This window comes from Haemorhous mexicanus, chromosome Z (genome assembly GCF_027477595.1).
Source record: "Haemorhous mexicanus isolate bHaeMex1 chromosome Z, bHaeMex1.pri, whole genome shotgun sequence".
Taxonomy (NCBI): Eukaryota; Metazoa; Chordata; class Aves; order Passeriformes; family Fringillidae; genus Haemorhous; species Haemorhous mexicanus.
The window spans coordinates 42,293,176-42,319,151 of record NC_082381.1 but is presented as its reverse complement, the minus strand read 5'-3'; the positions used below and the strand labels follow the sequence as shown (position 1 = coordinate 42,319,151).

The window sequence follows — 25,976 nt, the reverse complement described above, 5'->3', positions numbered from 1 at the left end:
TTTGAAAAGTTTGACTGGGTGTTTTTACTTTTTTATATTTCTGGGAAAGCATTTACTTCTGACCACCGTTTTTAAAAATGTGTAAGTGAACCGTGGTTGTCCTTATGTACAGAAAGAAGGCATAGTTCCAACATAAAAAAACTCTCTTTATGACTCAGTTATCATTATACTGCAGTCTTACTGTGGGCAACAGCCATGAAGCTGAACACTGGTGGAGTCAGCAGGTTTGGGATGATCATAATGGTTGGCAGTTTTACTTGCAATTTGGAAATTATTTCTGCATAAGTGATAGAAAAAGTACTTACATACAAAGTTTTCCAGGGAAGCTAAGAGCTATTCATGTGTTAAGTGTGAGCAGCAGTTTGACTGCTGAAGTTTTTCTGTAAGTCACAGTTTACATATCATCTACTTCCAAATGTGTAAGAGGAATGTTCACTTCTGTTGTAATAAAAGTCATCAAACCACTGTTACATACAGCTTTGTTGAAGTGTTTTTAATATATTGCCTATGTTACGTGAATAATTTTTTATAAAGCTTTATAGTACTGGTATTTTCAGCTGAAAGGAGGGAGCCTTCCAAAAAAAAGAGGTGGGGTGTGACAATGTGTTACTGTTGCAAGCTTGTAGATCAGTGATTAGCCTAGAAAATATGTCAGCTCTTAGAGCTGATTATTTGATGAGAAAGTACCAGCTACATGTTGGTACTAGCGTGACTTCTTGTGTAAAACTGCTTTCCTATAGCCTAATGTTTATACTGGTTGGTCCATAAACACGTCTTGAAAGTAAGAGCAACAAATCTATCACTGTAAAGAACTTCAGAATACTTTCTTAAATTTTCCAGTGATGACAAGGCGGACCATACAAGTGGCGCTGGGGAAGCTAGTAGACCTGCAGAGATGCTTACACAGAGAAGAAAACGTATCTCCACCATGCCAAATCTTGTCAAACCCAGAGCTGGACCATCGTCTGCTCAGCGTTCTGCACCAAAACCGCAGAGGCGAACATCACAAGCTTCTGATGGCAGTGCTTCACTTCAGAAGGATCTCTCTCCATCAGAAAAGAGTAATGTTGAAAGCTCTGTAAAGTCTCCTATGCTTCCTGAGAAGAAAACACCTGTGCCACAAGTGCCACAGTTTTCACCATTAAAAAAGTCTGCGAACAAAGAGCAAACTGTTGGTGTAGCTGCTCAGAAAAATGATGATAGCTTGCAGAAGAATATACCCTCTCCTCTCAAGGAGAGACCAACACAGGAAAGATCACGAACACAGGAGGAAAAGGTACCTGTGAAACCGTCTCCTGAGAAAGTCAAACGAATATGTTCTGACCGCGAAAGGATCCTCAAAGCTCGGAAATTAAGAGAAATGCTTAAAGAAGAGCTGAAGAAAGAGCGGATGGTAAGGCCTCTGTGTTGAGCAGCGCTTATCTGTGAAGGCCAAGACATTTGATTCACCCTGCATACATTATCTCTTTGCAGTAGATGATTGTCAGCTGCTCACTGCTGGTCGTCTGTCTACCGCATAATTCTCTATGTGTTTGTTCTGTTTATCACTGTAGCAGTGCTTTGTTTCTTAATAATACAGATTGTACAAGGAATTGCATAAGTTTTTCTTTGATTAGACCACAAGTCATCTTGGCATGACACCTGGTTTTATTTTGTAGTCAGCATTCCAGTTTTGAACATTTCACAATACAGCAGGGAGGTGTGCTGCAAGAAGCTTGGATTTGGGATTTTTTTGGGGGTATTTTTTCAAGCTGATCGTTGTCAGAGTTCTGTAATTTTGAATAACTTTAAACTTATTTGTGCCAGGTATTGAATGCTTCTGAAGGGTTAAGAGGCTTAAGGATCTGTAATGCCCTCACTGAGAAAGTGACACTTAAATCTTGTTTTGGTTTTTGGTAGTGGTGTGTGTCTGTCTGTCTGTCTGTCTGTCTGTGTGTGAACAACAAAATTCCATTAATGGGGTACTTCATAAATAAACAAAAGTAATAATAATTTGTGAAATAGAAAACATTTTCAGGGTGAATCTAAGTGTTTATTGTTTTCTTTTGTTTCATTGTGGTATGTATGGAAGAAGTTGAAACACAGGCCTCCAGTAATTGAAGGACGTTCTCCTCCAGATCGTTCTAAAATGACCATGAGAGACTTAATATACTATCTGCCAGAAAACAACCCTATGAAGTAAGTATGACCTTTTGTCTCTCTCCTTAGGTTAAATTACTTTTCGACCTCTATAATACTTAAATATGGAGTATTAGTACAGATAGAGTGTTGTTGCAGTGGTAACAAAGCTTCTAGTTTTCACATCTGCTTAATTCTAGTACAGAAGTGAGAATGGAGTTTAGTGTACTTGTAGAAATACACAAACATGAATCTGTCCCTAGTGTTGATTTATCTCTGCAGAAATACAGACTAGTAGAATTTTTTTTTTTTCCCAACTCCCTACTATGAAATTTGCAGTTGTGGCTGTTAGGGAAAATGGCCCACCAGACCCAGTAGCCTTAGGAAGCTAAGCATTTCTCCTTCTAGATGCTGAAGTGCAAAATGCACTGCAAGACCTTGGAGGTATTTGCATTCCACATGGATAAATGTAGTTTCTGCTGCTCCACTGACGTGTTTTCACTAATGCAGCTGGCTGCACAGACTGTCACAGAGAGAGCAGAGCAGGGCCTTTTTCCTGCAGCTACCAAAAGCAATCACATGAATAGAAGTTCAGTTATCCAAGTCCTGTTCTTTCACTAGTAGATGAGTTTTCTGGTATCATCTGTTATAACTTGCTTCTTAATGTTTGTGTGCTTGTGTGTTTTATTTATCACTTCCCTTATTTTTTCTTTTGCACTGAATAGTCCCCAAGGAGGTAAAAAGCAAGATGCTCTCATGTTACCTATATTCGTACAATGGATTTCTGCTTGAAATATCATTTTTTTGACCTTGCTTGTTAAAAAAAGGCAAAACTTACTAAGCAGTGGTGGTTGTGTAGTTCAATTTAGATGTGATACAAGGAACTGGAAAAAAAAAAAGCTTTGTGGTTTTTTGTCCATTGTGCACTAAAAGCCAGTTTCATGGAAGAAAGAAGAAATATATCTGTACAAAAAATCATGTCTAGCTTTTTATGACATTCTAGGTCTTCATTGGTAGAAGAAAGGAGAACAGAAAGAAGTTCTGCACTGAGTCAAATGAAAGAGTAAGTCTTGATGGTGAAGTATAGTTGGGAATTTTTCTAGTGTAAAATGCTGCGTTTCTGTGATAATACTAAAAGTGGAGGTATATTTTTTTTACTGTTCAAATATCACAGTCTAATTTATAAAAATTACAATTTTGGCTGGTATGGTGGTTAAAGAACATTTTGCTTTCAAAGTTAAGTTTTGCATATTTCCATTTTACAGTAGCATAAAATGCAGGTTTCAAAGTTCATATATTGACTGATTTCTTGATGTGTTGCATTACTGGGTGGTTCATCAAATTGTTGAATGTCTGTTGAATATGAGCAGCAATTCAAAACACTGAACAGTATTTTTGTGTGCTGTCTTAAAAATTGTAGACAGGAAGAGAAAAATACTCCTGATCATGAAGAAGAGGAGGAGGAGGAAGAAGAGAATGAGGAAGAGAGTCAGGATGGCCCACTTCTCGTTCCTCGTGTGAAAGTAGCAGAAGATGGTTCAATCATTCTGGATGAGGAAAGGTGACAAATTCTGTGCCTGACTCGTGGACAGCACTGCATTGCAGCTCAGTTTGTAAATACAGGACTACTTTGGATGGGGATGAGTATGAGTGTATTTATGTTTGAGAGTTGAACTACACTGACTTTGGAAACAGTGCAAGGATGTGGCAAAATACAAACAGCAGTAGTCTGCATCTCTGTAGTAGCATACTTTATGAGAAATTTTTTTGGTGCAGGAGGTAGACAGCAAGAGGACATATTTATTACTGTGAATGAACACTGAAGATTTGGCAAACTTCCAAATGTCTTCTGTTTAGCTGACATTTTTGCTTCTCATAGTTAACATGTATCTGCTTACTGTTATTTGGTTATCAGTATGATTTGCTCCAGCTTTGCATCTTGCCTGTTGCTGCTTTATTCTCCTGTTAGTGTTTTCAGTAACTTTGCTTAGAATAAGATGTTTTAAAAGTAGATAATAAAATTTCTGAGTTCCCCAAAGATATTAACATGAAATTTATGCCAAGGTAAAAGAATTTGAAAGTATTGTAGAAGGATATTGAGAGGCTGTCATGGTTTTACAAAATAGATTTCTCAAATGTTAAAAAATCCTTTTTTTTTTAAAGTACTTAATTATTTCTGTCTGTATTATATCTTATAAAACGGAAAAAGCAAATTTGCTTACAGAGGTGAATTAGGGTAGTGTTTTCTTGTTGCATTCTCCCATTAAAATACTTGTTAGTGTAATTATTAAAATTAATTGCACACTAGACATGCTTACTTGTGGAGAAAAGTTTGAATAGCTGTCTTATAAACATCTACTATATGTTTTCTTAGCAATATTTTGAGGTGAGTCTTCTTGTGTGTTTTTTTTCCCAGCTTAACTGTAGAAGTTCTAAGAACAAAAGGTCCATGTGTTGTTGAAGAGAATGATCCCATCTTTGAGCGTGGCTCTACAACTACATATTCTAGCTTCAGGAAAAGTTTTTACACAAAGCCATGGTCAAATAAAGGTGAATATATTTTTGGTTTCAACCTTTGAGTTCGCAGAAAAGTTATAGTTTTCACCTGTGCTTTATACTTGACAGTTTTCATTCCCAGTGGAGTAAATGGATCTACTTACATGTCATCTCATGTAATCTCAACCCCCCGCACTCTTACAACAGGCAGAGCTGTGGTATTTGCTGTGAAGATTGGCATTTTAAGAAATCCAGTGCCTTTTAATGTGCAGGCTGCCTGTGTTTTTTTTCTGCCATGGATGTTTAGATGCTGAGAAAATGCTAGTCTGCTTTACCAAGAGCATAGTTTTGGGTTCTGGTTTACAGATATTTGGGTTCTGTGTGGTGCTTAAGAAGGTTCTTCTAACATGGGCAGGAATAGATTGTTTAAGGTATTTCTGTGTGGACTGATTTCAGTGCAAGTGAACAGCTGAGTTCTTATGAGTGGGTAGGCTGGGTTCTTCCTTGCTCCTGCTGTAAATTGACTATTATCTCTAAGTTTACAACACTGTGTAAGACTTTTTACAATTAGAAATTACTTTTTACCACTATAGATGGAAAAATTATCTTCAAAATTCACTGTGGTCTCTTTGGAATGCACTCTTTTCCTGTTCCTAATGGAGACGGTAGATTTACAAGATGTTTTTCTGATTTCTGTTTGTGCTTACGTCTATAATAAAAATGGACATGGACAATTTGGGGTTGCTTAGCATTGATTTACTAGCTTTAGAAAGCACACTTCACATTCTGCAGGTTAAAATAGTTTAGACAATTCTTTCTGTTGATGGTTCATTCAGCAAATGTTACTAGAGTGACCTAGGTAAAATAACAAGCATGTTCCATACATACTCACTGGACTTGCAGCTACAGTTACCTCAGAGTTACTGACCTTATGAAAAAAGTTTGTGGGTTGTTTTATTTCTGATAGCAAGAAGGGTGGTTTAGTAAATATTTAAGTGTGTGTATTTCTTTTGTCTTATAGAAACAGACATGTTCTTTTTAGCTATCAGTATGGTAGGAACAGACTTCTCCTTGATTGGGCGGCTGTTTCCTCACAGAGCCAGAGCAGAAATTAAGGTAAAAATTAAAGCACTCAATAAAGAAATTAAACATCTGGTTTTACTTTTCTTTTTCTTATTTGCATTTCTGTGCTTCCTCTACTAGTGTTGATAATTTTGGTGTGAATTTTCTCTACAGTAGTGCTTGTTTTCTGATACCTGTTTCAAGAGGTTGTAAGTATCTGAAACATTAAAATGCTGGTTGAGTTTAAATGAATGTACGTAGTAAATGTAGTGTCCTTAAACACGCTTTGTTTTAGTTAAAGAATCCTGATAAGCCTAAATGGCTGTTTGGTGAGGGTCTTCTGCGTTATCTTTTTTGTTGTACACAGCTGGGAAGGTCTTTGGTATTTCAAACCTTGCTAAGATTAAAAGTCAGGAAAAGGTGTAGAAAATAATAAAAAACATATTGCTGGTAATAAGCTTCGGTAACAGATTTTATATTTAAAAATTAGTTACAAACTTGTGTTCTGTGGATGTGCATGTGAATTTCAACAGCTGTAGTTGGTTTGTTGCACTGAAGGCTTAGCTTGAGCTGCCATTTTGTGCAACATATTGTTGCATTTCTTGCTTAATGATAAACACAATTGTGCATTTGGTTTTAGAACAAGTTCAAACGTGAGGAAAAAGCTAATGGATGGAGAATAGATAAAGCATTCAGTAAGTAAATATTCCCTACCCTACAATGAGTCATTAAATGGTAGCCATCTATTTTGATGGTATTTTCTGTGCTTTGCCTAGTTTGAATTACTTAGAAGAAAGTTTTTGCTCGTAGATTAATCCAGAAGCTGTGGAATCTTAGGTTTTCATAACGGGCATAGTTCACAACAATGATCTTTAGGTTTGTTTTCCATCTTTTCTGGATGTCTGCTAAATAAGAATAATATAAACTTTCTCTGTATATTCAGCTGAAGATAATTCTTTTTATTCATGGGAATTTCTAGTACATTTATTTATTGTAAACTGCTTTGAGACTCCTTAAAGACTTACTTTGTTAGTTGAATGAGGTACATATGTCCTACAGCAATATGTTAATACATTATTTAGTACTATGGTATAGTTTATGTATTTGTCAGTCCTTAAATTTTTTGAACTACTTAGTTTTATAACTTGTTTTTTAAAGCCAAACTACCATATTCCAGTCACCCTTATATCACCTTCAGGCCCTGCTCAAGTGATATAGAAAATACTTTCAAGAACTCTCTGTTTAAATCTATATGACCTTTGCTTTTTAATATTATGTCATAAAAAGATGAAACTTGAAAAAATAATCAACTTTGAAATCTGTTCTATTTCTTTGCTTTAATCTGATAGAAGAAAAACGACCCTTTGATTTTGAATTCTTTGCCCAGCTGCTTGAGAAGGTCTTAGCAGATGAGGGAAAGAGGAAGCAAAAGACTGTTAAAAGCCAGAAGCCAAAAGAAAAAAAGTCTCCAAGGCCACAGAAGAAGTCAAAAGGTATTTTAAAAGAGTGCTTGAGATGGCATTACAGAGCAATGGCCGGTAATGTGTTGCTAGCAGAGGAGAAATCATGTAGGGCATCACATTTTCCTTCCCTCTTGTAGACAGGACAAGAAGATCTTAGCTTCATAGTGGAACATTTTCAGATGTAGTTTACTGATGTACAAGATGGTAATAATTAGTGATACCATGGTGAATATGATGCTGTTCCACAATCTGAAGTGCTGATATTCTAATTTACTGGTTGATCCATATCTCCATGAGTTGCTAATGAATTCACTTCTAGAATTTTTTTGAACCAAAATCATATATTTTTGACAAACTCTTCTGAGTTGAAAGTTTTCTTCCATTTAAAAGCCTCTTGTTTTAAGGTTTCTATTTCTCCTTTGATAGTAGTTTAACTTCCTGAATCTCAGCAGTATGATTATTTTCAGAGAATGATGTAAAAGTTGTTTTATCTTACTGATCTGTTAAAAATAAAGATTACATTTAGTTACCGTTGATCCACACTGTGTTTTACTACTTCAGTACCTGGGAAAGGACCTTTGACAGATGTGCTTTAATTAAAAGCAGTTATACTGATACTGTTTCATACATTTCTTGTTAATTTTGTAGCAGTGTTCACTTGCTTGTTCCACAACGACCTATCCTTTTGTAAGTGGTATTGTGAGACAAACAAGTGAACATCTTTTTAAAGAGGATGCTAGCTAGGAATAAAGATCTCTTAAAATTAAAGTAGTTGCTGCTTTTTTATACTCTTGGTTTTGGATGTGGTTAAGTAAAATATCTCATGTATTAGGATTTAAAACCATGTAGAAAAATCTTGTTTCTACACTTTAGTGGTAGGTTAAAGGTATGTCATGCATAAAACAATGTGAGTATGCTTTTCTACTTCTCTTGCATTTTGGAGTTCTTAATTACAGAGAAATTAGTTCATTTAAGATGAATAACAAGGAAAGGAAAAGTTCTTGGTGGTTTAACAGAGGATCAAGACAAAATGTCCTTAAAATAGGGGGTTTAACTCATTAAACCCAGAAAATAACTTGTTAATTATTAGCTAGATAAAATTTCAATTAGCTAGATAAAATGTCTAGCTTATGTAAGGTAGAATGATCAACAGTTACACATTTCTTGATGAAAAATTGCTTTTGAATGGCATTCATTACATGAATGTTACCATTTATGTAATGGTAGCATTCTGTAACCTTCATCACCTATTTCTGCAGACATACAAAAATTCTTTTTAGGAGTCGCAATGTCTTTTTCTCTCTGAATCCAAATGTGACTGTATAAACTGCAAAAAAGCACGGGAGCAATAACATTTACTAAATTGGCTTTACATCCCATATTGGCTTTCCTCTGGTGAAGTGTTGTCCCGTGTACAGAATGTGTTTTGTATTAAATGCTGACGCTTATCTGGCAAGCCAATGACTGATGTTCCCCAGTCCTGGTCATACACCTGGCAGTGTATTGGCGGTGATGCATGAGTACACAAATGTTTTTAGTAGAAATGCCTTTGCTGTTTGTGGCTCCTAGTACTCCATCAGTCTATTGACCAAGAACTATATTGTCTCAACAGCAAAAGCTGCCAGCACAGAAGCTGCTAATGATCCAGATGAACTTCAGGAACCTGGAATTTCTGATGCAGAAACGGAAGCAGATGGTGTGACAGCTGAGAAAGAAAATGAGGAATCTTTGGGCATTTCTGAACAAGCAGAAGAAGAGGTTGCATTAGAGCCAGCATTAGCGAAAAAGAAGAGAAAGAGGAAGAGAAAAGATGATCTTGAAGAGGAAGTGGAGAATATTCCAGAAGAAGTGCCTGTTCCTTCAACAACTGCTGAAGAAGGGAAGTCCTCTAATAAAAGTAAGAGGCAAGAATGCTCACTTTGAAATGTTCAAATAGAAATTTAATAGAAAGTCATTGTAAACTTTAAAGTCAGAATTTGGTCTTTCATTTATGTTGCCGATCTGCCTTGTAGGAGGTTGTGGAAAGCTGTGTTTTAAAATCAGCTTTCCTTATAAATCTAAACATACTTTGTTTTAGATGAGAATATTTCTCTTAAATCTTAATTTTTCTACCTTTTCTACTAGAATTTTAGTCTTATATTAACTCTTCTTCACTGTAGCTAGAATTTGATTACTGGAATTCCAAGATGTTTCCCAGAATGTCCAAACTGATTTAATTCTTATTAATTTTCAGGGAAAAAAGTGATACATGATGCAAGCAGTGATGGTGATACTACCTGTGGAGAAGAAGTGGATTGTGCTGCTGAAGGAAAACAAAATGAGACTGCTGTTATAGAGGAAGAGAGATCAGAGTCCTGTTCACCACTGAATAAGCAAATGGAGAGAGAAGGTGGTGTCAGTTTATGCAGGTAATGTTTATAATGGAAAGCTTAGGCGAAAGAAAAAAACAGCTTAAAGTTTTAGTATTGGTTTTATTTATTCATGATTACTACCATTTAACTTCCACAGAATGTGCAGGTCTCTGAAAACTGTCCTGGGGTTCAGTAAGCTGTTTATGATTTATATACTCAAAATATTCTCTGCCCTAATGGGCTGCCCTTGCAAAATTAATGTACCTAATTACTAAAGTAATTTCCAAAAGTAATTTTATTTTTTAAGAATGTTTAGGAAGACCATTGTTTATCCTAACTTCTAATATTTCTCTTGAAGCACAGGTTGGTTATGTTGCTAAGTTGAGTTACTATATGCTTGGAATTTTTATCTGTGATAAAATTATTCTTGTGGAAAAGGAATGGTGCTTAGATTTTATTTATGCAGAATTTGGTTGAGATCCAAGCTTTTGGGTTCAGTTTTGGGTATACTTTTACTAAAAAGAAAGTGAATACTTGTTTATTAAACTTGTTACATGTGAAAGCGGTAAATTGAAAAATTCAATATGATACTGAGAGTGCTGCTTCAGAATTTTTTGTGTTAATTTGTCGTATTTACCTGCATTGTAATTGTTTGTTATTTTATACATATTCCCAAAAACTTCCATTTTCTTTAGTAGTTCATTAGAAGTGTATGAAAGGACAGTTATTTGCCTTTGGACTCAACCTAGGCTGTTACAAAAGATCCGAGGAAAAAAACATTGGCATGCAGTTGTTTATGTTGAAGTTTATTTTCTTAAACAAAATGTCTGGAGTAATCAGATGACATTTATACATCATCTTATAATTGCAGTGCAAAAGTACAAAAGTTGTTTTAAAGCTCATTGTCTGCAAATATTACTAAAATTTCATGAGATTCTCTGAAACATGGGTAGTTATTTAGCATCAAAATTGCGTTGTTTTTCTGTGCATTTTCCTCTGTAAGCAGAAACACCTTTTTTTCTACAAGTACACTAATATTCCTGTGTGCTTTTATTTATTTCAGCCTTGAAGATAGCAATGATGTTATACTAGAATCAGAACCTGCTAAATTGAGAACCAGAGATATTAGAGATGATGCATCACAGGAAAGCCAGATTCCAGAGTTACCAGTTTCAAATATTAGAAGCAAGGAAACAGAATGTGTAGAAACTACAGAATCAAAGGTATTAGTATTTTTTTATATAGTTCATCTCAAGATATTGACCTTGATCATTAAAAGTGATTTGTAAATCAAAGCCATTTTTGGATTGTTTTTGTGATGTTTTCACCATCAAGTGGAAAACAATCAACAGGCCTAAGAAAATCATCAAAATATAAATACTGTCATTTCTTGTGGGCTTAATGGGCTGTCCATTAACCTAAATGTATTCAGAGAGTATACTGTGCATGTCTGACTTACCTCATAGACAATTTAAACAGCTGAACAGTTTAATTGTTCAAAAGTGAATGACTGCAATATGAATAGCTAGGCCTTGGAGCAGGATTTTGCTGGCATATGCTTACTGGCACAGTGTTGGAAACTGATTTGAGCGAAACGCGTGTTGGGTTGTTTGTGCTGCTCCAGGAATGATCTAGTTAATGGAGCAGAGTGTAACCTCAGCAAGTTTACAGATTAGGCAAATCTAGAAGAACTGCTTCCCAAGGACACAGACAGCCAAAGGTTATACTGGCCTCCAGAGGGACCTGGAGAGGCTGGAGAAGTGGGCTACGGAAACCTCAGGAAGTTCAGCATGGGGAGATGCAAAGTCCTGCACCAGGGCAAGAGCAACCCAAGGCCCCAGTGCATGCTGCAAGCCACCCAGATGGAAAGCAGCTTTGCAGAAAAGAACCTGGCTGTCCTGGTGGTCTCCAAGTTGAACATGAACCAGGAAAGTTCTGTGGCTGCACAAACAGTTAACGATGACCTGGGCTGCAGCAGGACAAGTGTTGCCAGCAGGCCAGGGGAGGGGATCCTTGCCCCTTGTCCAGCACTGATGAAGCCACACCTGGAGGACTGACCGGTTCTGGGCTCTCTGGCAGGAGAGACCTGGATGCGCTGGAGATGGCCCCTCAAAGGGTCACACCAATGGTAAAGGGCTGGAAGCATCTCTCCTATGACAAAAAGCTGAAGGAGCAGGAACTGTTCAACCTGGAGAGAAGGTTCAGGGAGAGCCTTCTCTGAGGGATCTGAAGAAATCCCTCTTGAAAGGGAGGGTGCAAACAGGACAGAGCCAGGCTCTTTCCAGGGGTGCCCAGTGACAGGACAAGAGACAAAGGGCAAAGAGTGCAAGACAGGAGGTTCCTTCCAAGCACCAGGAAATCCTGTTTCATTGTGAGGGTTACCAAGCACTGGCCTGGCACAGGCTGCCCAGAGAGACTGTGGAGTCTCTATCCTTGCCAAGATTGAGAAGCTGTCTGGACACACTATTGGGCAACCAGCTCCAAGTGCCTTGATGTATTCGTTTTACTTGGCCTGGTTTTGGTAGCAAGGGGCTAGAGGGGTGGCTTCTGTGAGAAATTGCTGGAAGCTTCTTCCATGCCCAATAGAACCAATCCCTGGTGGCTCCAAAGATGGACATGCCACTGGCCAAGGCTGGGCCAATTAGAAATGATGGTATCCCCTCTGTGATAACATGCTTAAGAAGAATTGAAAACAAAAAGGGTTTTCAGAGCTGTAATTGCAACCAGAGAAGAGCAGAGAGAGAACATGTGAGAAGAACAACTCTGCAGACATCAAAGTCAGTGAAGAAGGAGGGGCAGGAGCTGCTCCAGGCACTGGAGCTGAGATTCCTCTGCATGCTGTGGTGATGCAGCTGTGCCCCTGCAGCCCATGGGGATCCATGGGGGATGCAGAGATCCACCCACAGCCCATGGAGGTGCCCATGCAGGAGCAGATGGATGCCTGAAGGAGGCTGTGATCCTGTGGGAGACCTGTGGAGAGAGGGGCCCTGCCCCCAGGCTGGAGCAGCCTGTCCTTGAAGGACTGCGCCCCGTGGAAGAGTGACCCATGCTGCAGCAGTTTGAGGGGGACTGATGCCCATGAGATGGAGCCATGTCAGAGAAGCTTATGGAGAGCTGTCTCCCATGGGAGACACCCCAGGGTGCAGCAGGGGAACGGCTCCTCTTCCTGAGCAGTGAGAGCAGCCTCGGGTGATGAACTGACCATAAACCCCCATTCCCTGTTTCTTGCACTGCTGTGGTAGGAGGTAGAGCTGGAAGGAGGGACGGGTGGGGGGAGGGTATTCTTAAAAATTTCTTTTACTTCTCATTATCCTGCTCTGATTTTATTAGTAATAAATTCATTTCATTTTTCTAAGTTGAGCCTGTTTTGCCTCTGATGGTATTTAGTGAGTGATCTCTCTCCTGGTCCTTATCTCCTGCTGTGAACCCTGCCTTAAATTTTCTCTTGTCTGTCCAGATGCAGAGAGGAGTGAGTGAGCAGCTTTGGTGGATGCCTGGCATCTGGCCCAGGTTAACCCACTACATTTGATCAGGGGGGTTGGACCAGAGGACCTCTAGCAGACCCTTTCACTCTCAACCACTGTGCCAGTCTTTTCTGCTCATAGTTACATTCCAGTAGAAGATCATCCAAGTTTATTGTTTCTTTTATACAATATTTCTCCCTCAGAGTGAAGATACACATCACTCACAAAAACCAGATGGAAAGCAGAGTGCATCAGAATGTGGTTCACAGTCTGATATCATGTAAGTAGAATTACTTTACTTTGTGGTGGCACTTGAGCTAAACCTGTATCTACTCAATTTGAATATGATTCCAATTGACCATAGCAGGTTGAACCAGTCAGGAGATCGTGATGACTTGTTTTCCGTATTCAGTGAAGCTTTTTGGTAGAAATTTTGATTACTCAGTAGCAGTGCATTAGCTAAGATCTAAATGGTAGATAGGAATAGGGAGAAAGACTTAGCTAGACTTTGAGAAAAAACCCCTAGCCTCTCTACAGCCAGCAAGAGCAAGAGAATGACAAAATTCTGCCACATTGTGGGTAAAGCTTGGCTGTGAAATTTAATTTTTGTTTTTTTAATAGAAGGGCCTCACTGAATCTTTGACATTCATAGTTGTCTATCAGAGTTTATTAGCTGTACACATCATGTGTATGGTGTATTCTTTACTATTTGGAAACTGTTCCTCTTTGGAACGTGGTGCAAGCATCTAAAATAGAAGATACTCCAAAATGTCTCTTATCTGTACTCCTTTATGAAGTTAATTTTGGTGACTGTTTCTTGTACTGAGAAATTGTATATGAAGTCATCTGTGCCTAAGGTTTCCATTTTTGCATAATCATCAACTACTTATTTCATTATACAGTTTTTTAAAGGTGATTTAGAGATGGGGTACTAGTTGGTGCAAAGTTGGTTTTCATACTTCTGTCTTTCCCTTTTTGAAGGGCAGCTCACTCTTATGATAAAGACTGTCAAAGCTTTATTTGTCCTGTTCTAGGGAGAATATAAGAAAAGGTAGTAGTTCCCAATCTGAAGATTATTGATAAGATGTAGGGCTGTGTCAGTGTGTGAATCCCAGGACATGCCATTGCAGTGGTTAAAGACAAAGAAAGTGATGTACGTATCCTATTCTTCAGTAAGATGTGGATGCTGACAGTAGGACAAGGTATTTGAAAAATAAGTTTGGTTTTCCAGTTTTCCATGACTGAGATAGCTTTGAAAGGGGATGGGGGGACAGAAGAGGTGAATGCAAAACATTGTATATAGGGCAGATTTATATTGTTTCTATATAAAATTAATCACACTCACATGAATTGCGAATCCTGAGGAGAAAAAAATATTCCTATTTCTTTAACAACAGGAAATATTTCCTTAAAGTACTTTGAAGTAGATTCCACGAGAGCCAGCAAAGTTAATTTGATGCTCTTTTCATAACTTCGTAGCATGTCTTTTAATATCAGAAATATGCAATGGGTTTTTTTTTTCTGTTTATTGTCTTGCTGCATGCAGTGTCTTGACCCATGCAGTCTGTGATGGTCTTGAGGTACATCTTGAGCCATATAAGACTTTTATTTTCTCTTTGGTAATAATGTATACCACCTTTCTTTATTTCTTAAGGAAAACTGAAAAGTCAGCAGATAGAAGGCGCTTGCAAAGACCTAAACCAAATTTAGCGAGATCATCTGGAAGGAGGGAGACAGCAACACAAGACAAAATGGAAGCCAAAACTTCTTCTCCAACCCTTGCAAATGCAGGTGAAAAGGTCAGAAAGAAGAATGTTACTTAGTATGTTGTTCTTGATGCTGCATCTTTTTTGCTCAATGGGGATACTGGAGGCCAGCCACAGAAATAACATTTTGGGAACTGTTACTATGATACTTACATACTTGTCAAAGAGTAATATTCCTTGCCTCAATTCCAGTGCTCTGAAGAGGAGAGTAGAAGAAATCATAATGAAGCCATAGGTGTAGAAAACAGGGATTTGGATACTGCATCTCAGTAAGTATCGAGATCACTTTTTCAGTCTCCTGATATGAACTGAGTGTAACTGTTAATTTATTCCATATAGTTCTCCTTGAAAAAGATAGCAATAACTGTGAAGCTTTAATGTAAATTTCAAAATTGACTTCAGCATTTTTTTGGATGATATCAGGCGGTACTAAGGTAGATGGTATGTACTTCTTTTCTGGAAAGTTGATGAAAACATTGAAGTACCAGTAATGCCTGTTATTTGAGAAGAGGAGAGTGATAACTATGGCTTTGCTTTCCTGCCAGCCTCAGTTATCAGGTAATGGCTCTGTTTCTGGTGCTTGCAGAAGCAGCTGTGATGTGCAGTCTAGTTAAATTCCTCATCTGTGTGACAAATTAATCTCTTTTTAGTACATAGATAAATTGAGTTTTCATGCGTTGTAAGACTAAACAAAGCTTGTTTTTATGTGAAGCAACTTGCACAAGTTTGGGCAAATCTTTCTGAAGACAACAAAATTCAAGTAAAGAAATCTGTGCAAGACTGTATGGTATTTATAGGCTTGACTATTATGGAGTAAATGTCACTATTGTGGATCCTTTGTGCAGAGAACCTGAAAAAACTGCAATTGCAAAGACAATAGTTAGAGGATATCGACAGAGATTTAAACCTAATGTTACAAGAGCATCTGGAAGGAAAGAAGAGCCTGAAAAAGATGCAGGAAATGATAAAATATCCCATCTACAGCCTAAGGGGGAAACTGAGAAGGTATTTAATAAAGTAACATAACTGAAGATAGTAAGCTGCTGGATACAACAGAAATGTTATCTTTTTTTCTTTACTTCTTTTTTTCCTGAGTATGAACAGGAATTAGCCGCTTACTTAACCTGCTTTCAGTCGTACTGTGGTCTTGCTTAGTAACCTCAGCTATGGTCAGAGGTTGTTACACAATCAGTAGATACCAATAGTCTTTCATGTCCTGCAGCACATACAACTTCAGGTGTTTGCTGTAGTTTTTACTGCGCCTGTCTGACTGAGAAATTTATCCTGTAATTGTTTGTGTGTCATAAGCAATCTATTTTGTCTCCTCTTACGAACAGTTACTTGGTCAGTTAGGTGATGCTGTACTTTTTGAATGTAAGACAGTTCATGTCATAATACTCTGTTTTTATTCAGAATAATGGCCAAGGTAATAGATCTGATGATACCAGTGAAGATACTGCAGAAAAAGGTGACAAAGTCCTGGAGTCAATGTCTCAGTAAGTATGAGAAAAATAAGAAGATAAGCACTGCTGTCCTGCAACTTACCATTCTTGTCACTTCTGGTAGTATTTTGTAGTGTGGTATTTATAGAAGTTTTTGAAGAAACTTCTGCACTACAGAAATTGAGGGCAAAATAGGAATCTTCATTAATTTATGAAACATATATTAAGCATTTTCATTTTTAAAGTTGTATTTTTAAATTATTAGTCAGTCATGGTAAATGTAAAAAAGCTGAAAATTTAGTCCTTGAAAAATTAAAACAAGTCTTAGCTACTCACTTTTAATACTAAAATGCATCCATTTAAGTGGTTAAGTATTTAAACAATAGGAGTAAATGTTCTTTAAGTGTAGTTAAGTGTTGGATGTCAAATAAGAGGAAGAAGAAATTTCAATATATGGGCAATGTAATGCACATATTTATTAAAGTGTTGCATTTTTCTTCAGTGAAGTGGCAGCTGTAGTATAAAAGGAATAATATGTTTTATAGAAGAGATTGGAAAAAATAAAAACTGAAAAAAGCCAACCTTCCCCCAAATACTCCCCCACAAAAAAAATTCCCAAAACAGCCTAAACCAAGAACAGAAATAACCTCAAACTTGTCTTTTAAAGGGAGATACTTGAGGAGGATCGATGGAGATAAACTGGGTGTGATAATTTGCCAGAAAAAAAATTTCAGTTACTTCTTTCATTAACCTGCTTTTTGACTTGATGCTCAGTGTAAAAAGTTGTAGAAGAATCTGACCATTCCAGTAATGCACTACCGATACTTTTACATTATTAAGATAAAAAAGTTATTTATTTATTTTCTGAATTCACCAAAGAAAAACTCTGAATATTAACATATTTTTAAACTCTTTATTAAATTAGGTCCATCTGCCTCTAGACTAGATAGGAAAACCAAGAGGTCCATTATGGATCAGAAAAAGGTCTCGCTAGTGTCATATCCTGTCACCAATGGGATGAGGAAAATTGCAGGGCAAACATCACTTTAAGCTCTCAGTCCCTAGTAGATAAACTTCCAATTTTATTCTTTCAGAAAGCTAAGCATTTTAGGTAAGTGTAGTATGTTAGTAACTATTTAAAAGAAAGGAAAAAAGCATCTGTTCTCCAAGTCTCCTCCCACTTTCAGTTGTGTTATGTACTTCAGGGATCATATATGTTTTTCCAGATCTAATGAAACAGCTGGTTTAAAAGAAGATAGCAGACAGATTGTGTTGAATCAAACACCTCTAAAAAGAGGTAGGATGCAGAGACCAAAACCAAATCTAGGAAGAACTCTTGCAAGGCAAAAAGAAGTGATAGATGAAAAAGATCCTGAAGAGGAAACAACAGAAGGTGGAGAAGCAGAAAAAGGTGTCACACCCCATCAAGATGAAAACAATGATCCCTGCCTCAAAAGTGTAAGTTTCTTGAGCAATTGCTTGTGCACGCTGTTTTGTTGAGTCCTTAATAGAAGCCTTGGTAACAAAGGCCTAGGTACATACTCCATAATTTGTAGGGATAGGCTTTGCGTGCTTTATTTATTATTTCAGAATAAAATAAATTTATAGTCATAAAATTTCATCACTTTTGCACTTGGTTTCTGTTTTGCATGGTGTTAGGTTTAAGCGCAGTCAGCAACCAAGTATCAGCTCACTTGCTCACTGCCCTACCAGCAGTACTAGAGACAGAACTGGAAGGGTAAAAACTGGAAAACAGGGGCTGAGATAAACCCCTGAGTGGTGGATAACTCTGAGTAAGATTTAGTAGGGAAAGCAGAAGCTACACTCATGTGCAGAGCATAACCAGAAACTCTTCTACTACTTCCCATGAACTGGCAGGCATTCAGTCACCTCCAGGAGAGCAAGGCTTCATCACACATAATGGTTACTTGGGAAGACAAGAGCCACTTCCCCTACTTTGCATGCTGAGGTGCCTGTCCATACCTCAGAAGGATGTGGAATATCCCCTTGGTCAGTTTGGGTTACCTGTCCTGACTGTGTCCCCTCCCATCCTTCCATGCCCCCTCAGCTTCCTCTCCAGCTTGGCAATATGAAAAGCAGAAAGGCCTTGGCTCCTTGTTAGCCCTGCTCAGCAATAACTAAACATCTCTGTATTATCAACCCTGTGTGCAGCATAAGCTCAAACCACAGCCCCATACTTAACACTGTGAAACAAAGCTAACTCTACCCTATTCAAAACCAGCATACATGGAAATGGAGTATATCTATCTGACTTGGTTGTATTGTGATACCAGATCTGAAAAGAGAATTGCAAAGAAAAAACACCTCAGAAGATTAACCACTTTAAAGAGCAGAATACAGAGAAAGAACTTTTTAGTTTTATAGTAGACACTTTGTCCTAGGTTGACTATATGATGCTTTTATCCCCAATCGTCTCTTTCCGTTTATGCTGAATAGTAAGTTTTGCACCTTTAAGACTTGCTTCAAAGATTGGGGGTGGGGAGAGGAGGCGCGCAGTTTGTTTTCAGACACTGGACTCACTCCTACACATTCCTGCTTCTGGACTGCGTGGTTCTGCAGATGAACAGACGGCAGGACAGGGCTCTCTTTTTTTTTCTTGCTTTTTAGTTAGTTTAGCTAGCTGAGGCAAAGAAGTTCCCTGGACTGTGCTTTTTTTTTCTCTTTTCCCCTTTCTCTGGACCTGTTCACACCTGCTCTGGACTGAACACCCAGCAGAGCACCAGCAGCTCGCATCAGTGGGCTGCGCTGGGCCTGGGCCACGGCATTTCCAGCGCCGGAGGGACTGATAAGGGACTGAGTGAGCTGAACTGGAATCTGGGGAGGGGACTTTCTGGGTTTGTCATCTCCTTTGGAGCAGCAAGGGGTTTTATTGTTTAATATTAAGTTTTCTTGTTTAATAAACAGTTTTTTTCCACTTTTCTCCAAGGAAGTATTTTCTCCTGGACCGGTTGGGGGAGGGGTGGTAGAATCCGATTTCCTAGGGGGGCCCTTTGGGGGTTCTCTCCCAAATTTGCCCTGAACCAGGACACACTTATATTGGTTTGATGACGAGAAGCAAGAGAAATCTTAGTGTTTCTGTAGAAAATATTTAAACTTTCTCCTTTTCCTCCTGCTCTCCTAGAAGAAAATTTGAGTACATATTTCATCTTAACAGAGTGGAATTTTTATTCATTTTAGGTTTTAACAGTTCATGAAGGCACTCAGCCATCCAGTGTGATGTTAGAAGATGTTTCTGCAGATTTTGAGATGAACTCAAATACAAGACAGTGTTTCCAAGAAAAGTCCTCAGAAGCAGAAAGCAATGAAAGTGAAAAGGGATTGTCAGATGTCTCCAAACAGGTTTCAGATTCTAGTACAGGGTAAGGTTATTTCACTTCATTTGAGAGAAGGAATGGTTTGAAGCTATCAGTATCTCTAGGTATTATACCATATTACATTCAACTGTCCCATTACAAACAAGTTTTATATATATAAAGACATATTTAATCAAGACAATACTAAACTTTAACTAACAAAACCCCAAGAGCTTGTAAGCATTAAATTGATATGCTGTTGGATGTTAATTTGATCTTTGGACTATTGGCCTAATTTTCAAAAAAATGCACTTTTCTAATGTTCAGTCCCTGTGATTGTCTTCTCCATGTTGGTCTCCACAGTGCATCCTAGTGTGCTTTTAGATCCTTGAGTACAGGGTCTGGTTTCCTATTCAAGTGCCTCTTAAAAAAAATAGTCAACCACAGGTAAGTGGTAAGTCTTCTAGGTAGTTTTAAACATGATTAGAGGAAGGTATTTGTAAAATCTATGTATTATGGCAAAATGTCTCAACTTGTCTTCCAGGTCTCAAGTGGGAGTGGCAGTTAACTTCTTTGCTTATCTGTTTATAAGATACAGAGGCATTTAGCTATGATCACTGTGTTTTTATTGGATCTTTTTCATGTCACTAATGTTATTGCTCTGAGAGCTGTATACATGGATGCCATATTGTCCCATGCCTTTGATTGTTCTTTTGCTTGTTTTTGCAGGAAATTTCATCCTCAGAAGGAAGAGGAGAAAACTGTTGTATCATCAGCTTCGCTACTGAGGACACGATTCCAGCGACCAAAGCCAAATTTAAGAACAACTAGTAGAAAGGAAGTTCGGGATGTAAACAGTAAAGGTGCATCACAGAAAGATACCAATAAGGAAGAAAGTTTGACACAGTGTGATAGTGAATGTAGCATCCCTCCTGACACAGATGTAAGGCTTCTGTTTTTTTCTTTTAGTTATATGTGAGCTTTTGGTTTTGTGAAATGAAGTACTGATGATTATTAAAAATACAAAGTTAACTTTTTGAAACAATTTTTTAAAAGCTTAAATTTTCTACCTTAAAACTTGTGTACTTTTCACATGATCATATGTGAGAAGAAGATGACTCGCATATGATGGTACAATGAATCTTTTGTTAGGTGTCCAGATGTATTTTTGACCCAAAGTGGCATTATAGAGATGACAGGGAAGAAAGAAAAAGTATTAAGAAAAAGTATTAATCGAAGATGGCACAGATTTCAGGCTTTTTCGTCTTAAAGAAAAAAGTGTGTATTTGTCCTGGAAAGACTGGTAAATAATTAGTGAACAGTTACAGAGGAGTTTGTAGGAGAGTGCAGAAAAACTCTCTGAGTTTTTCAGAGAGTGGTGAGTACCAAACTTCATAGACATCATAAAGTCTCCTTTTGGTTTATTATTACAGCTTTTCTGGTTCTTGTGTTTACATTTTTCAGAAAGCAGGAAAATGTGAAGTCTTAAATGCACTAGAATCCTTGGGAAAGGAGAAGTCACTTTGCTCTCAGGAGGTTTCTGAGAGGCCAAGTTTTAAGTCCCCAAAAACATTTGTAAGATCAGAGGATGGTGAACAGGAATTCTGCCTATCTGAAATTAGCCAAGATGACATTTCTACTACTATTGCAGGGTAAGGGCTTATCTACTTTTGATCCTTGACCATAAGAATGAAAGAATTTTACAAGGAAATCATTGTGCCAGTGGATTGCCATCTGACAAACATAGTCTAATGAAAATACTGCACAAAATTTCCATTCTCAGAGTTTAACACCAGTGATACTGCAATTTCAGTAGCTTCTATGCTAAGCATGACATTAATGAGCATTCACTTTGTAACTGTTTTATCATCTGAAAGACTGGATTCATTTCATGTAAGCAGGAAAATACTAGTTTGCTTATCAGAGAAATCATGTGAAAACTGCTTTGGTTTTATAGCAACAAGTAGTCAGTAAGTTAATACCTTCAGTGAGTTAGTTAATTCTGTTGTTGGAAGTATTTAGAAGACTGGTGCTTCAAAATTTTTGCTGGAACAAATTGTTTGTAATTTAAACTCAGCTGAACTTTTAGTTCACAAGATTTCTTCTCAAAATTCAGTAGTTTTTGTGTGTAATACTAATGGACATGTGGTTTTGTTTGTACTAAGTTTTGGATTATTTTTTCTATCTTAACTTTGCATTGATGACGCAAACAGCGCTCAAGAAGATCATCAATATGCCCCTCATTCGCCTATCCAGCTGGCACAGAACAAGAGGTGCAAGCCAAACTTGGTAAGAACTGTTGGAAAGAAGGAGTTAATAATATCAGAAAATGAGAGCAAGAAAAAGCCTGAAGCAGAGCAAAAAGATGAGTTGGACAATACTGTCATGGTAAGCCTTAATAAGAGTAAGGCTTTGCCTTCAAAGTTGTTTTGAAGTGCATGTTCACTTTTATGAAGGGAAATGAAAACATAGAAGTTGCATTGCCTGAAGCTGAGACAATATATTAAGTAAAAAAAATTCCCAAACCCTGGGAAGTTGAGGTATTGTAGGTATGAAATCAGTGAGGTCTACAACTTGAAGCAGTAATTTTTTTTTTTTTTTTTTTTGCAAATGATCTGCTTTTGATTGAATTGCAGGATAGGAAAAAAATGCATATTTATACAAACTCTAGAATAAAAATGCATAAGAATTACCTTTTTTTCCTCATTTCATCTTTTCTGTTTGGATGAACCAAGTCTGTGTTGAGCAATCTAGTATAATGTCTCAAGTGAGGGCAGAGGACAGCTATTTTTATAAAAAAGGGGTTTTATTGATTTGATAATCTTTAACTGGCTTCACCACTACAATACCTGGTACTCCTCTATTTCATACAAGGAAATGACACTGTGTATCCCACAAACACTTTACTAGGGACTTGTAAAAGATGTGGAAATCCTGGAAAGCCATTTACAGTGTGAGGTGTTCTCTGTAACTGTTTTGTGGGTTGCACATGAATCATGTCATGGATGTAGGGAAATCTGTGTAGACCTGCCTTAGATTTTGAATACAGCTAAATTTTGCAAGAGTGACTGATGTTTTGGAGTGGTTATAGCTGAGCATACGAGAAGTACTTGTGTCCTGCATTCATCTCTCATCTCCCATCAGTGCCACAGTCGGCTCACCCCTAGCTGAGATAGTTCCTTGTGGTTCAGCTTTGGCTGCTTTAGACCTGTTGTCAGTGAACCATGGACATGCATCTGCTCTGTACTGGGCAAATGTGTAGAACCAGGGCAGGTCTGATGTTCCTCTTTACTAATAAAGCTGTCACAGGCCTGAAGTGTTGAAGGATACATTTGCAGGACTTCTTTGTGAAACCAGTGTGGCAAATACAAATGTGAAGCTTATTAGGCCTTCTGGATCTTGAGGCTATGTTATTGTGGCTTGGGTGTGGCTGTGCTGCCCTCTGCAGTGTCCAGTTTTCAAAGGTTTTCCATTTGTTGAAGTATCTTGTTTCCACAGTGCTTCGTGTATTAGGGAATTGATTGAATACTGAATAGACGAGTGTTTCCCATAATGCTTGGGTGCACATAGTATTTCAGAACTTAACTCTGAGTATCCCAGGAGTATGAAGACTTCTGTTCCTTTTTGCATATAAATTGAATTATGACAAAATGGTTCTAGCCTTTATTCCAATTGGGAAAATAACATAGTTTCTATTTCTATATATGAAATATATGTCGGTTTTAGAAGCGTACATACTTCTATTTTAATTCATGCTTCTTTTACTGTATATTAAAGGGTGAAAATGAAGCCGTATTGTGTCAAGCAGATGTATTGAGCAAAGAGGAACCGGAACAGCAAGAGGTGCCTCAGATGCTCTCTATTTCTGAAACCTTATTGTCTGAACAAAGCAGGTGAGGTTTGAGATTAGCAAAATAGCATTTATAAGGCTTTTGTCTATGCATAATGAGACACCTTTGCAAGTGTCAATTCTTCTGTTCCTTTTGTTTTGTCTTTCTACAGTATTTCATTTTCAATGCCCACAAACAGCTTCTTCCAGTGTTTTCAGAGCACAATTTTTTTGGCTGCACTCTTTGTTATTATTTATGTAGTACATACTTGATCTGTATGAGCTCATAGGTCTTCCTGATCAAGATTTTTTATTACTTGGTCTGTATTTGCTTAAGTAGCAATCACACGTGTAAGATATGTAACATATAAATTTTGTAAAATGTCAGAGACTTGACTTTCATTTGTCCATCCATGTGTTTTTCTATTTTACTGCCGCTGTTGTTAAAATAAGATCTTAAGTGTGTGTTAGACTGCTGATACTTTAATGTTGGTGTGGTTAGCAACACGACTTTTTTTTATGTTAAAAATGCCTTGACAAAGACATTTTGTTATTTCTGCTCCAAGGTTAACCATAATTGAGGAATATATTTGAAAATATAATTTTATTAATCTTAAACAAAGCAGTCTCTCAGTCTCTTGTGCAAGTATTAATTCAAAACTTAAGTGCAGAAGTGCTTATTTTCTCTCCCAGCGAAAGTCAAGTGTGAATTTTCTGGTTTTGTTTGTTTGCTTTAAATTCACCAGTACTGAAAAACTTACCTCCCAAGAAGGCAAGCTGAGTGCTCTGAAACGAGGACAACTCATCAGGATTGAGTCTCCAACAGCTAGACCAAACCTAGAAAGAACATACAGCAAAAAAGGATCTCCAGTAGTACAAAAACTCACTGCCCCAGATGAAGAAGAAATGAATCATGAAGAGAATCTTCCAGTGGCAGAAGAATCTGAAAACCTTCTCTTCTCAAAAGTGAGATTCTATTTCTGACTACACTTACTGATTCTTGGGTCTGCACTAGCTTTTTTTAAGGCATCTAAATAAGCTGTTGTAAATGCATTAATTAATTTCAGCCTAGTAAGAATTCCTATTCAGTATTTGCATGCTATTACAGGGTTTTCCAAAATCCTGCTAGTGACATATTGATAAGACATACAAAGACTTCACTTGGATTTTGACATTTCAGTCATATTATACATGAATAGTTACCTGCATGCTGTATTCTATTGCTGGGTTTCTCCTGAACTATTGGTTGCTTCTCATGAAGGACTATATTGGTTTTAGTATCTGTCTTTATTAGCTAAATGCCTTCCTAGAGGAACAAGGAGCAGTGATGGTACCATAAAGTACTTGGAAGTTTTTAAAGGAAGTTTCATGTCAGGTTAGCAACTTGATCATAATTAGCAATATTTTATTTTACAGGTGATATATCTTGTTATAATAATAAATAAAATATTTTTATATACTTTGCTAATATTGTTGGGGATTTTTTTTTTCTCAAATCAAAGGATGACATGGAGGTATTGTTGCTTGTGGGAAATTTGGCTGAGAATGACAATCTAGACATAAATTCAAGAAGCACGACATCAGGAACGCTTTGTTCTTCTAAAAAAGCACCAAATTTTAACAGCAAAAGAGAGCAAGAAGAGTGTCTATATACAGATGCTATAGGAAGCATTCAGGATACCACAGAAAGGTAAAGTTGCCTGTTTTCAAAGTAAAAAATCTTTAATTTTGGTTTCAGCTGGAGTAGAGTTTATTTTCTTCTTATTAGCTGGTACAGTGCTGCATTTTGGATTCAATATGAGAATAACATTGATAACACACTGACATTTTAGTTGTTGTTGAGCAGGGCTTACCCTGAGTTGAGGACTTTTCAGTGTCTCATGGTGTGCCAGTGAGCAGATGCATAAGCAGCTGTGAGGGAGCACAGCCAGACAGCTGGTGGGAGCTGGCCAAAAGGATATTCCATACCATGGAACATCATGCCCACTCCATAAACTGGAGGGACCTGGCCAGGAGATGCTGAACACTTCATGGGGATGGGCTGGGTGTCAGTCAGCAAGCAGTGAGCAGTTGTGCATCACTTGTTTCCGTGTGTTTTATTCCCCTCTGTGTGTCTGCCTCTCCTTTTTATTATTTTATATTTTACTTTGTTATGATTATTAAACTGTTCATATCTAAACCCACAAGGTTTACCTTTTCTGTCCAATTCTCCTCCTCCCTGGAGTTTGGGGACTGACTGACTGACTGCATGGCACTTACTTGTCAACTGTGGTTAAGCTGCGACAGTACTTTAAAAATCTTGTGCATTTGTCCAATTGTTTTTATACAGCACTTGCATCTGAGCTGTACTAATTGTTACCTATGTGCTGTGCAAGTCACTAGGTGGCGTTCTTAAGTAATAGAACAATTTTTAACAGGATTAGGGGGTTTTTTTCAAGGCTGTTTTCCTTTTTAGAAGGTACTTCATGGGTGAGAGTAGAAGCAAGTAACCAAGTCTGAATTTCTCAGTAATAAATTCTTGGGGTGCAGTGCACCGTGAATGTGGACCAAAAACTGAGCAATGCCATTTGCACTTCCTTATAATTGAGAACTGACAAGAAGACAGCAAGCTCACTTTATGTTTCTGTAAGATATATTCTGAGTCTCTTCAATTTTTCTTTCCAGTAGTAGA

The 25,976-nt window shown here is 37.6% G+C and overlaps 1 protein-coding gene across 3 annotated transcripts in view; it reads left to right on the top strand.

The window, feature by feature from the left end:
* BDP1 (B double prime 1, subunit of RNA polymerase III transcription initiation factor IIIB) overlaps positions 1 to 25,976 on the top strand; it is a 53,238-nt gene that overhangs the window by 3,602 nt on the left and 23,660 nt on the right. Inside the window, exons 2-25 of one of the 3 annotated variants that reach the window (XM_059836745.1) lie at positions 841 to 1,393; positions 2,075 to 2,178; positions 3,122 to 3,181; positions 3,539 to 3,679; positions 4,535 to 4,668; positions 5,636 to 5,730; positions 6,317 to 6,371; positions 7,026 to 7,169; positions 8,752 to 9,036; positions 9,373 to 9,547; positions 10,554 to 10,713; positions 13,158 to 13,234; positions 14,609 to 14,753; positions 14,913 to 14,989; positions 15,566 to 15,725; positions 16,134 to 16,216; positions 17,389 to 17,620; positions 19,361 to 19,542; positions 20,206 to 20,419; positions 20,941 to 21,128; positions 21,690 to 21,864; positions 23,254 to 23,369; positions 24,052 to 24,271; positions 24,808 to 24,995. In XM_059836745.1, coding sequence (XP_059692728.1) covers positions 841 to 1,393; positions 2,075 to 2,178; positions 3,122 to 3,181; positions 3,539 to 3,679; positions 4,535 to 4,668; positions 5,636 to 5,730; positions 6,317 to 6,371; positions 7,026 to 7,169; positions 8,752 to 9,036; positions 9,373 to 9,547; positions 10,554 to 10,713; positions 13,158 to 13,234; positions 14,609 to 14,753; positions 14,913 to 14,989; positions 15,566 to 15,725; positions 16,134 to 16,216; positions 17,389 to 17,620; positions 19,361 to 19,542; positions 20,206 to 20,419; positions 20,941 to 21,128; positions 21,690 to 21,864; positions 23,254 to 23,369; positions 24,052 to 24,271; positions 24,808 to 24,995 — 3,963 coding nt within the window. Of the gene's footprint in view, positions 1 to 840; positions 1,394 to 2,071; positions 2,179 to 3,121; positions 3,182 to 3,538; positions 3,680 to 4,534; positions 4,669 to 5,635; positions 5,731 to 6,316; positions 6,372 to 7,025; positions 7,170 to 8,751; positions 9,037 to 9,372; positions 9,548 to 10,553; positions 10,714 to 13,157; positions 13,235 to 14,608; positions 14,754 to 14,912; positions 14,990 to 15,565; positions 15,726 to 16,133; positions 16,217 to 17,388; positions 17,621 to 19,360; positions 19,543 to 20,205; positions 20,420 to 20,940; positions 21,129 to 21,689; positions 21,865 to 23,253; positions 23,370 to 24,051; positions 24,272 to 24,807; positions 24,996 to 25,976 lie in introns of all 3 variants that reach the window. The other 2 variants (XM_059836746.1, XM_059836744.1) reach the window with 2 other exon arrangements.